We start from the raw sequence: 11,736 nt of genomic DNA on the forward strand, positions 1-11,736 counted from the left end.
GAGGGGGTGCCGCTGAGCTGTCAACGATGGATGGATGAAGAAGCTGCCCTGCATAGCAAAGGGCTCTGGGGAAATACCACCAACATGACTTATACACACACACACACACACACACACACACACACACACCAACAGCATATACGCTCCCCTGCTATAAAAATACATACATTTAAATACACCACGGCGAGCGGCTGTGGAAGAACAAACGACGGGCGAACTTGTACAAACACACGTCCACGGGCCTCGTCACTGTCTCCGGGCGGAGAAAGAACACATTCCAGGGTTCTCTGCTGAGACAAGACTCAAGTTTGACAAGAGAGGGACGTCCAGAGAGTTCCCTGACGCACAGAGACGGTGACTGAAAGCTGGGACAACGCCCAGTTCTCATGATTCTTTACACGACCGTGGAATCAGAATCACAGTAAAAAAATATTTTTGAAAAGTCTCAGGGTTAGTATTTATGACGTGCCGTCCACCAATTAACACATTTATACTAATTAATGCCACGCTCTGAGTGACTGGGTTAATTACAGGGGTAGTGACAGCATAGACTTCTGCAGAAGGAAGGGAAAAAAAACACAGGGCTAAACTGACTTAGCAGCAGCTAACGCTAACACCACATGTGGCCACATGACTGTTTCGCTTCTGATTGGCTGACTGAAGTTAGGTACATTATCCAGACAGAGGTGAACTTGCCTTGACAATGATGCCTCTACTGTCATAGGCTAAAGGGAATCCAGATCCCTGAATCCTGAATGCGTTACAATATTTTTTTATTATATTTATTTCACCAAAGGAAATAAATATAAAAAAAAATTCTTTCATTTTCTTTTCCTCATGTTCATTTTAATAAGTTATACCAACATTATTTCCACTTCCTGTTTCCCTACCGTGTGTTTTCAAGAACCGCAGCCACCACGAGGGAGGAGAGATTTATTTTGACGATCCAACTGATTTGTGGACCTTCAGTTTCATGGACCCTTTAGGAGGGACCCTCAGCGGTGCCTGACCACCGCCGACTTTGTAAACCTACCAGCTCTTGAATCCACAGCAGGATTTGCTCTCAGTTCAGAGGGCAGTAAATCTCGATGCTTGGCACAGGCCAGAACAATCGATTAACAATAATAAAAGTGGAGCAGCTGGGAGATGGAAGGTCAGCCTGATATTACAGTTTTAAAGGTTTCCTGTTACGGCTCAGCTCCGACACCCACCGCTCGCCTCACCTTTAATGGCTGCTGGCTATGCAGAAACCAGGGCATTTGTGGGGATTCTCAGTCTGAAAAACCCCGTCTCTTTTTGGAGATCACTTTCTATCTGCAGAACAATTTATGGCTCTGCTGGTTCTCTGCCACCGGGTGGAGGTGTGAGTACTGTTAATAAAACTGCCCCGGGGGGGGGGGAGAAAGATCTACTTAGCATTGCCCCCGTACGGTCTGCATATCCTGCTGGGAGACATGGGAAGGTTTCAGGCGCAGCAGCACCTGGCCAGTGAAGAGCTCGCTCAGCATTTTTCCACTCCAGACTTTACCTTTTCCTCCCACCTCTTGTCACCCCCTAATCCCCGGGAGACGTGTGGCTGTGTTCTGTCTAACATTGGCCACTCTTTGACTCCGTGTGGCTCAAACTTTCCGGGACAGGCTTGGCACTTTGGGCACAGGAGGAAAATGACAAATCTCTGCGCTAGCACACCAAGTGGCGCTATCTTGTCTCTACAAGTGCCTTGATTTCCTGACATTCACACTCTCTCGCTCTCTCTCTGTTTTTTTTTTTTTTAAACTTCCCTGCCTGTTCTCTCCTTGGCCAGCATGTTCCTCTGCCGACAGGAAAAAGAAGAATGAAAAAAAAAAAAAAGTGGAAGTAGAGGACACAGCAACAGTGTCTGAACAGAAAAAGGAAAGAGGGGAGAGTGCAAGCTCTTAAGTAGATTGCAAGAACAGCACAGAGGCATGATTGTGAATATTAAACGGGTTTTTCTTCTGCCCGAGAAGTTTCCGTCTGCGGCAGCAGCGGCGGCAGCAGAAACCACGGAGGCAGAGGGAAGGTGACAGCAGCAGAGAACAGAGAGGCAGAGGTAGAGATGTCGGACCATCAGCCACTCAGCCGTAGGTAACCCAGCTACCTTCAGGTGTCAGAAACAACGCTGTGTGTAATCTATCAAGCTGTCCGGCTGATCACAGATGAGAAATTACCATAATGGAATTAGAAAGGAGGTTTCCTCATCGCAGAGGTGAAGTTTTTTTTTTTTCAGGCAAGGCTGAAAGAATGAAGGGTGGGCGAGGGGGGAGGGGGCGCGGATGGGGGGACGGGGAGGGGGCGAAGAGTTGAAGAGAGTGAGACTCACCTGGAATGCCTGGTGGAGTTTTCAGGTATTTGCCGTTGAAATGCTGTATGACTACTTCACATTTCTCTGTGGACTCCATCCTGTAACCCATACAAAAGGGAAACTGAGTTTAAAAAAATAGACTTTCAGAAAGATCAGACTTTTCAAAACATGACAAGAATAATATGGCAATGTAGTGGTGCACGATACATGTATACATATATTGTTAAAATTGATGTGACCTTCAATGATTTTTTTTCAAGAAGTTCAATTAAAGTTTGCCTATTTTCTTGTCAGTGATTTACAGTGATTTTTGCTGTTATTGTCATAAGGCGCTATCAACAGGAGACAGATCTGGACTGCAGGCAGGTCACACTTCACTTCACTACTAAACCATGCTGGTTTAACTGCTGCAAAATAAAAACAAAACCTGTATCTGTCTCGTACATTTCAATGTCATCCTCTGCATCAATGAGATTTTTTTTTACATATTTGTTGTATGAGCAGCGGCTAAAGACTTAGCCTGACTCTCCTTCAATGTCCCTGTGTCTCTGTTCTAACTTTGGCGTATACTGCAGTACAATATACAGTACAGTACAGTACACTCCAGTACAGTATACCACAGGCGTCCATTTCCACAGTTTGTCTTCGACACGTACTTTGTTATTGTCTGATTTTCTATTGTAAAACCAAATTACAGATTACAGTTTTTATTGCATTTTAAGAACCTGTGCCAACTACTCTAAAAACGGGGGTTTGTATAAAAAAAATATATAAAGATATATATGTTTGTTGAGCGCGGTGTGTACTTTGATATACTGGCCAGTTCTACTGCACAAATGAGGGGGGCTTTATGGTCCCATACAAAATGACAGGCACAGGTAATGGGCGACTGTGCTTCAGGCTGGAGAAACGGCTCGACATCAATCTGAGCCGGTGCTACCACTTTACAGGGAAAGGTGGTAGTTACAGCCGCCGAGCTGCAGACGCGCTCGTTTTTTAACAGCTTCTTTACTGTAACACTGTGAGATGTGCGATGTGTATCTCTCAAATAAAAAGAAAAAAAAAGAAAATTATATTCATTTAGATTAGCAGTGAAAGTAGGAGTGAAGTGGGGAAAAGTAATATTAAATGAAGACAAAAATATTTTTTACAGACATCAAATTTAGGTTAATAAAATATTTCATAAAATATTGCAAACACAGGTACATAAGTGAATTTTTTTTTGCTATTTTGATAATCATTTTTTTAAATATATTTTTCTAATATTTTTCTAATATTAAATTTAATTTTAATTCATTTAATATTTTAAAAATATATTTTAGCTTTTTTTTTTTTAATCCATCTTTAGTTAGTCTCTACAGAGTGGGTTCGACTTTGTTAGACTGAATTGGCGTGACCTTCGTTGACACCAGACACCGTTGGATTTCCCTCCGTCCTTTTGTTCCATATCATTTAAATGCCGTTCCGTTCATAAATCTAATTTTCTTTATGGATAATGAAACTCACCAGTAGCAGCACAATCATCCCACACAGAAATCAGCTCCACGACAGGACCGTATGTTAGCACATTATTCAACATGATCACATTACATCTGTGACAGATTTTAAATGCAGGTCTGATTGATTCTTAACCCATTATGGCGATGTTCTCCTGCTCCACGCCGTCTTTTATTCCTCCTTCGTTCCTAACTCCTGAAAAACTCATATTATTCTGTCAGCCTCTCATTTCTCTGCCCTCTGTCTCTCATCCTTCTCCTATTCCTACCTCCATCCTTCTTTTTTTATATTGCATAGCTTCTTTATCGCTGCCCCCGTCCCATCCATCTTACTCCAGGCCTGTCTGCACCCCTTCTTCTTGACGTCTCTCTCATCCCTCCCCATCTTTCAACCTTGGTCATCTCCCCCATCTCTCACTGTAATACTTGCGCTCTCTCCCAGCCCATCTCTCTCACTTTGGTTGCCCTCCTTTTTACCCCTCCTTCTGTCCATCCTTTAGCTTCTGCGTTATGCCCTATCCCCATAAACATCTCTCACCCTTTATCCTCTCCCCATTTCTCCTCTAAGAAGATCTAATCCCTCACACGTCCTGGGATCATCCATCTTTCACCATCGCCAACCAGACTTTTCTTTTTTTTTTTCTTTCTTCTCTTTTGTTTCCTCCAGTCGGTCCGAGGACGGCTGACAATAACAAGTAGAGGTGACGCAGCAAAGTTATGGCCACGGTCTGTGAACACACAAACAGTACCGTGTACCGACGGGACTGTCAGGTTAGAACCAAGGTTCATAATGAGTTACTGAAAGCTCAGCCAATGAGGAACAGAGTCTAAACGGTCCTCAGGTGAGGGCGGGGCTTAACCCTAGACAGTCCAGTCCATCACTGGGTCACGTGCAGAGACCAACTGTTCTCACCCTGTAATCCCAATCCCAGAAAATGTGGACTGTGGAGGGAGAACAAGGACGACGAAACCTGAAGTGTGGCTGCTCTAAAATATTTAAAAAAATAAAAATCATCTCTCCTCTGACTGATGACGACGGTCAACTACTTCACACGTGTCTATGTTTCCTATAAACCACAGTCGATACATGTGAGGCTAAGACTGGAGGCTGAAGCAGCGGTAAACTGTTAGCATTCAATTACGAAACCAGTGGATTGAGTGAAATGTAATTGTCTGTTCAAGATAATCATCCATAAAGAAAATGTTATTTTCTGAATGACAGCCTCATTACAGAGATAATGGACAATAAATAAATGAATCGCAAAGGAGCGACGACAAACATGAAATAACTAATAGCAACCGTTGGTGCTCTGTACATCATAACCAGTTTAGTTTCACAGAACTTGACTTACATGACCATGAGAACCAATGACATCTTTCTTCTATCGTTTTCTTGCATATTTGTTGTATCTTTTGTTCGTCTTATTTTTCACTACTTTATTTGGACGTCTATAAATTATTTAACTATCACAATAACGCCGGCGATAAAGCTTTATTGAACGCACGTGGATACGTGGGCCTGCTTTTATGTCGACACATGATCTGTTTGCCTTTGAGCACGCGAGGATTCATGCTGCTAATCCATGTTTACACACAGCTTTACTGCAGTTACGCACACGGGCCAATAACTCACAACGGCACAAAGCCTTCCGTGCTCGGAGGCAGGTCGGCCACACAAAGAGAATCTGCATGAGAAGCACAATCACGTCTCCATCACTTCCCTCTGCTACAGCTCCACACGCTGGCCGCACCTCACGACTGTCGGGCTGACAAAACAGTCCACGTACAACGCTGTCGCTACATTCTAAAGTTGGACTTTTTCTTTAAAAACATCCTGCAGTAAAGACAGATCAGATCAGATTAGATTAGATTAGATTATCCTGGTCCTTCTTGTGGTTTTGCTGCTGTAGGCCTAGACCGTGGGGGTGAACCTATCAACTGCTGAAAAACTTTGAAGCATTTACATTCACTGTACCACACATTAGAGGTGGCGCAACCGCTGATAGCTTCCAGAGGTGGGGCTAAAACCATGTTTATGAAAATATGCATGTGGTTCAACGACGGCTTTCAAAAACTCAAAATGAACCTTTACTCATAGTTATTCTGTTCTAGGCCTAGACCGCTGTCCTCGCTCTTGTCCTTTGTATTTACAATAGTTTAATATTAATAAATATCAAAAGAAACAATAATAATCTTTCTTTTAGCCTTTCCTTTTTCTCCCCCCCTTTCTCTCCTCTCTTGGTCTGGTCCTGTTCTCCGTTTTAGACATAATCTGAGCAGTGATGTCCGCTTCTTATATACGCTCTATAAATAGGGACAATGTCAGCTTTTTTCTGACTTTGAGAGTTTATGCTCAGTTTCTGCCATCATCCTGACTTCCCCCTTAGCCTCCCCTCCTCCCCCTCCTCCTCCTCCTCTCTCGCTCTTCATTGTTTTCCCTCTGACCGCACGCCGTCTGAGCTTCACTCTGTCCAGCAGCACGGCAGGTACACAGACAGGAAACAGTTGGGCAGGCATGAAGTAAACAATGCAAACAGGCTGTTGGGTCGTCACCGAGAAGCAAACTCAGCTCAGCCAAATCGTCTGTTGGTCAATCAGAGCTCTGCTGGGGGGGTGGGGGTGAGTAGTGGGGGTGAGTAGTGGAGCCAGTCAGGCAGCAGAGCATTGTTGTTTCTCTCTCTCTCTGTGCTGCTGCTGGTTAATGGAATCAGGTGCTGCTGTCTGCCATGATTAGTGCTGGGGCCGCAGTAATGGGCTCTGATATCAGTAATGGATCAGCCCACAAACACTTAGCTGGGTTTACTCTCTGTAATGCTCCTCGTGGCTTAGCCCTCAGCAGCTGTCTGTCTGTCCGTCCGGCCCTCTGAGCTAACAAAAGCTCGGAAATTTACAAAACACCATTAGGTCTTAGCTTTCAGCCTCCTCTCAGATTTTAACCATTTATTTTTTTAGCTTTCCAATCTCATGTTAATGAATTTATTATTATCTACTTTTTAACCAACCGGAGTTAAGGTTTAGCTGTTAGCAGCTACTGCTTAGCTGTTTTTGTGACCTTTTAGTATATATTTCTGATTTATTTTGGTACTAATTCTTGGCAAATTTTTATTCTTTTGCTGTTTTAATAAATCTTTGGTTAATATCTGGTTAACACAGCGGTAACCTTTTTAACTAATGTTCTTAAACTAATACTTTTTAGCAATTTTTAAATTGATTCTGGTTAATTTTGTTAGCTTTGCCACAACGGTGTTAATATTTAATCTTTAGTCAGGTCTTCCAGGTGGTCCTGAATTCAAGTCCATATTCAGACCAAAGGTCACACAGAGGTCAGCTCATTCTTGACTCTAACAGAAGATAACAAACAGACGAGCCGAGCTGTGACTGTTTCCCCTCCATGATCATCACCAGCCGCTGCTGTTGGCTTCATGACCCTGACCTCGTCTGCTCCTGTCACCACTGAACAACACGGATTTTTCCTTTCTGTTTTCCCACTTTTTGAATCCGTCTACTATGGATCCTTCCATCGCCAGCTTCCTCTCGTCTCTCTCTCTCTCTCCCCCCCCCCCCCCCGCGCCCCCTCTCCTCTCTCTCTCTCTCCCCCCCCCCCCCCCCGCTCTCCCCCCCCCCCCCCCCCGCGCCCCCTCTCCTCTCTCTCTCTCTCCCCCCCCCCCCCCCGCTTCCTCTCGTCTCTCTCTCTCTCTCCCCCCCCCCCCCCCCCCGCGCCCCCTCTCCTCTCTCTCTCTCTCCCCCCCCCCCCCCCCGCTTCCTCTCGTCTCTCTCTCTCTCTCCCCCCCCCCCCCCCGCTCTCCCCCCCCCCCCCCCCCCCGCTCTCCCCCCCCCCCCCCCGCTCTCCCCCCCCCCCCCCCCCGCTCTCCCCCCCCCCCCCCCGCGCCCCCTCTCCTCTCTCTCTCTCTCCCCCCCCCCCCCCCCGCGCCCCCTCTCCTCTCTCTCTCTCTCTCCCCCCCCCCCCCCCCCCGCGCCCCCTCTCCTCTCTCTCTCTCTCCCCCCCCCCCCCCCGCTCTCCCCCCCCCCCCCCCGCTCTCCCCCCCCCCCCCCCCCCCCGCTCTCCCCCCCCCCCCCCCCCGCTCTCCCCCCCCCCCCCCCGCTCTCCCCCCCCCCCCCCCGCGCCCCCTCTCCTCTCTCTCTCTCTCCCCCCCCCCCCCCCGCGCCCCCTCTCCTCTCTCTCTCTCTCACCGGTCGCCCCACTGAGGGCTGGTTAGAACAGGTGGCCGGGGGCAGCTTGCTGCCGCGCTCTGCCTGTCGGCCTACAGGAGGCAGACTACCTGTTAGTGCGTACGTGTGGTTAGTACCGCACCATCGGCGCCCGCTTGTGTGCACAGCCTATTTGTGCATATGTTTATGTTTGTGCAGGAACGCTGGTTTATGTGGATGTTTGTCCGTCCTGCCGTAACCTCGGTAACAGAGCAGGGAACAGCAGAGGAGTTCAGGTGATTAGGAAAAAAAATCCCTGCAAGATGGCAGTCCTGTGGCCGTCAGCGGCCTCCTCTGGGTGCGTGGTGTGGTTGTTGTGGGGTTGGGTGGAGGAGGGAGGGCCTGGTGCCTGATGCTGCCGCCGCTGATGCTGCTGCTGCCGAGGACAAGGACACCGCAGTTTATGACTTTGGGGGTTTAACAATAAGAAGTGGAAAACTTTTTTTTTTTTTTAAAGTAGACAAGGAAATAAACCAGTCAGTGAAAATGTGTGGTGGCTGAAAACAGAGGAGTTTTAACTGCGTACTGTAAGGACAAAAGGTAATCGCTGCTTTGCATTAATGCGGCGTTAAAAGGCACACCAACACCAGCCCACGCGCTTTTGATGTAGTGGCAGAAATAAAGAGAAAGTCGTCGGCTGGCAGATGCACAGTCAGAGAGGCTAAGAAAAGACACACATCAGCTTTAATGGTTTTCACTGCCTGCAGCCTGGATCCATCTGTGTCTCCCTGGATCCAAGAGTCTTTATGGAATAAATGTGTGTGTGTGTGTTTGCACAAAAGAGTCTGTGAGTGTGACACACACAAACACACACACAGTGCGCTGTATATGTGTATATTTATATATGGGTGTATATTTCTGTTTTAGCCTTTCAGATTCAGCCTCCACTGAAAACCAATCAATGTGTGGACAAAGCTATGTTCAAAGTCTGGTCCGGGGTCCGTTCATGGCACTTAATTTGAGTTGGTCTGGTCCGGGGTCCGTTCATGGCACTTGACTTGAATTGTTCAATTAGCATTTGTACTGTATTTATTTAAAGAATTTTTTTTAATTCTAAAAAAGCGTTGTTTTACCTCATGTTCAGCTTTTTTTCCCTTGTTTTACCTCATGTTCAGCTTTTTTTTTTTGTCGTTTTCCAACTAACATGGTTTAGGCTAACACTGATTTTGTGGATTTTTTTTTTGGTTAAAAACATACTTCAAACCTTTGTAACATTGAAGCCTTTATGCCTTACATTTTAGTTAGCCATTAGCTATTAATTTCTCACAGGTTTCTGGCTAACTTTCTGTGTAAAAACTAGACACTAGAATGATTCTTTACTCGTCCTGTTTTTTCCTGTTATTTTTTCCCATTATTTCACTTCACATTAAGATCATTCATGGATCTGTTTTAATCTAGACTCTTAGTATTTTCAGGAGTGATAAGGTCCAGTGTCTCAGTGGTTTCCCTACCTGGCGAAGCCGACTCCTCTGCTGACCCCGTTGGCGTCTCTCAGTATCCTGGTGGAGATGACGTGACCCAGAGGTTTCAGCATGTTCTCCAGCTCCTGCTCGTCCATAGACACGGGCAGGTTGGAGATGTACAGGTTGGTGGGGTCCTGCTCTTGTTGCTGTGAATTTACGGGACAAGGGGTGAGAGAGGGGTGAGAGAGGGGAGAAGAAGGAACACCGGATGAGTGATGAGGGCAAGAATAATGTTAAAAATGCATCAGCTTGGTGTGGTGAACTCTCAGGCCACACACGACAGAGTTGATCTGTCGCGACATTTGACCTCATTATGACACGTTCACACAATCATCCGCTCAAACACCGACATCAACAGTGTGTTTACCACCTGACTGTGAGCAGAGAACTTAGCAGAACATTTTGTGTATTTCTGTTTACCACCTGACTGTGAGCAGAGAATTTAGCACAGCATTTTGTGTATTTCATGTTGCACCAGACACACACACACACACATATATATATATATTTGAAAAATCCAGCGTGGAGTCCTTTGGGTGCATTTCCTCTACAGCAGATGTCAAACAGTGTGATAAAGGATCAAGAGATAGACAGGCAGAAACACAGAGAGTAAAGCTGTGCAGTGCATATTGTATGGCACTGTTTTCTCTGTAGAACCCAGGGGGCTGCTGGGAGCCAGGTGAAAGCTGCACAGCTCCTGGTTCTGTTAAGCCTGAGGAAACTCAGGGCCCGGTTTGCTCTGCTGCAGCAAAACAGCTGGAAACAACAGCCTGGTCCCTGTAGTGGCTCAGCCACAGAGGTGGGCCGTAGCGCCACCATGGTTACCACAGCTACAGGCGAAGAGATCAAACCAAGAGTTTGCCTGAAAATAATACTTTTTTTTCCTCCAAGTTTAAAGGAAGCACCTTGATCATATGTGATAAAAAAAAGAGCTAATTTTTTTAAAACAAATAAGTCAGATGCTTACAGCTCGGTCAACAACATTTACAACATCAGACGGTGCTAGCTTGTCAAGCCGCTAGCCAAAAATCATGCAAATTAGACAAACTCTCAAAACTATGACCAAGCCTAATTCAAACCAACACTGTGACTGTTAGCAGGTTAGCGATCTCTGTATGTAAGCTAACACAACGTCAATGTCACAGGTTAGCTCTGTGATAACGTAAGATCACATGAAGGACCACATTTTGGCCCCCAGACCACAGGTTTAACCTCATCCAGTTTGAAAACAAACCAACAAACCCGCAGTACTGCGGTCCTCTGACATGCTTTACCTCGTGGTCTCGGCTCCTCACAGGTGTCTGTATTCTCAGCAGCCAGTGTCCCCTGAATGATGGCATTTAACTAATCATTTTGAACTGATCCTCGGAGGCAGCCTTTGTAAACGGGCTAATGCCTTAATGCAAAGGTAAATTTCATCCTCAGACTTGTCAATAACAGCCGCCGACGGCCTGCGCCGCATGTTAATGCCTGGTGGATCACTGATGTAGGCAGAGAGTGACGGGGCTCAGATGGATAAATATTTGTGGCTCTGATCCAGCTGATGTTTGACACTTTCAATTTCCCAACATATGGTGTGCTGCTCTTTACCGCCTGATCTGGGCCACAAATGGCACGTCCCCCTGGTTAAAGGTCAAAGGGCGTAAACACTCTCAGTATTAATTTGTCATTTTAGACTTTATACAAAAAACTTTATACAAATTCTAGACTTTGTACAAAAAAACTGCAAAAAGTGCAGAGGTGAGTTTGACTAAAAAAAAATTTTTTTTCTAAATCACAATCATATCCTTGTCATCATCAGTGGAGCCACAGCGACACGACAGAGTTGTTTGATTTGTCCTGGAAGACGAGGCTTAAAAAAAAAAAAAAAGAAAAGATGAGAGCCATGAAAACCTGAGTGATCTTTTTCTCTCCGCTGCTGCTGGAACACTGAGCTCAGACGCAGGTAAACAGCATCTTTGAGGATCTGTACACACTCCTGTGTTTGGCCACCGGCGTTACTGCATCACTCTGACGGCAGAGGAGGAGGTTAGGGAGGAGGAGCGCAGAGAGGAAGGGCCTCCAACAGCATCCTTCCTTCCCTCCGTCTGTCAGAGGAGACGACTGCTCCCTCCACTGATTAATTAGCCGTCTTATTTGACAGGACATGTTTGATCTGATTAAAGCCTTTGGGGAAAAAGAAAAAAAAAAAAAAAAAGAAAAACCCAGCCCCCCATGAAACAACACAAAGACCTGCCCGCCCCCC

The 11,736-nt window shown here is 46.1% G+C and overlaps 1 protein-coding gene across 5 annotated transcripts in view; it reads right to left on the reverse strand.

The window, feature by feature from the left end:
* The window catches only part of rbms3 (RNA binding motif, single stranded interacting protein), a 307,360-nt gene that overhangs the window by 62,840 nt on the left and 232,784 nt on the right, over positions 1 to 11,736 (reverse strand). For all 5 annotated transcript variants that reach the window (XM_017041191.2, XM_025065108.1, XM_017041190.2 and 2 more), the window contains 2 exons: positions 9,480 to 9,637; positions 2,342 to 2,421 (listed from right to left, as the gene is read on the reverse strand). In XM_017041191.2, coding sequence (XP_016896680.1) covers positions 2,342 to 2,421; positions 9,480 to 9,637 — 238 coding nt within the window. The remainder of the gene's footprint in view (positions 1 to 2,341; positions 2,422 to 9,479; positions 9,638 to 11,736) is intronic.

This window comes from Cynoglossus semilaevis, chromosome 18 (genome assembly GCF_000523025.1).
Source record: "Cynoglossus semilaevis isolate Cse_v1.0 chromosome 18, Cse_v1.0, whole genome shotgun sequence".
Lineage (NCBI taxonomy): Eukaryota > Metazoa > Chordata > Actinopteri > Pleuronectiformes > Cynoglossidae > Cynoglossus > Cynoglossus semilaevis.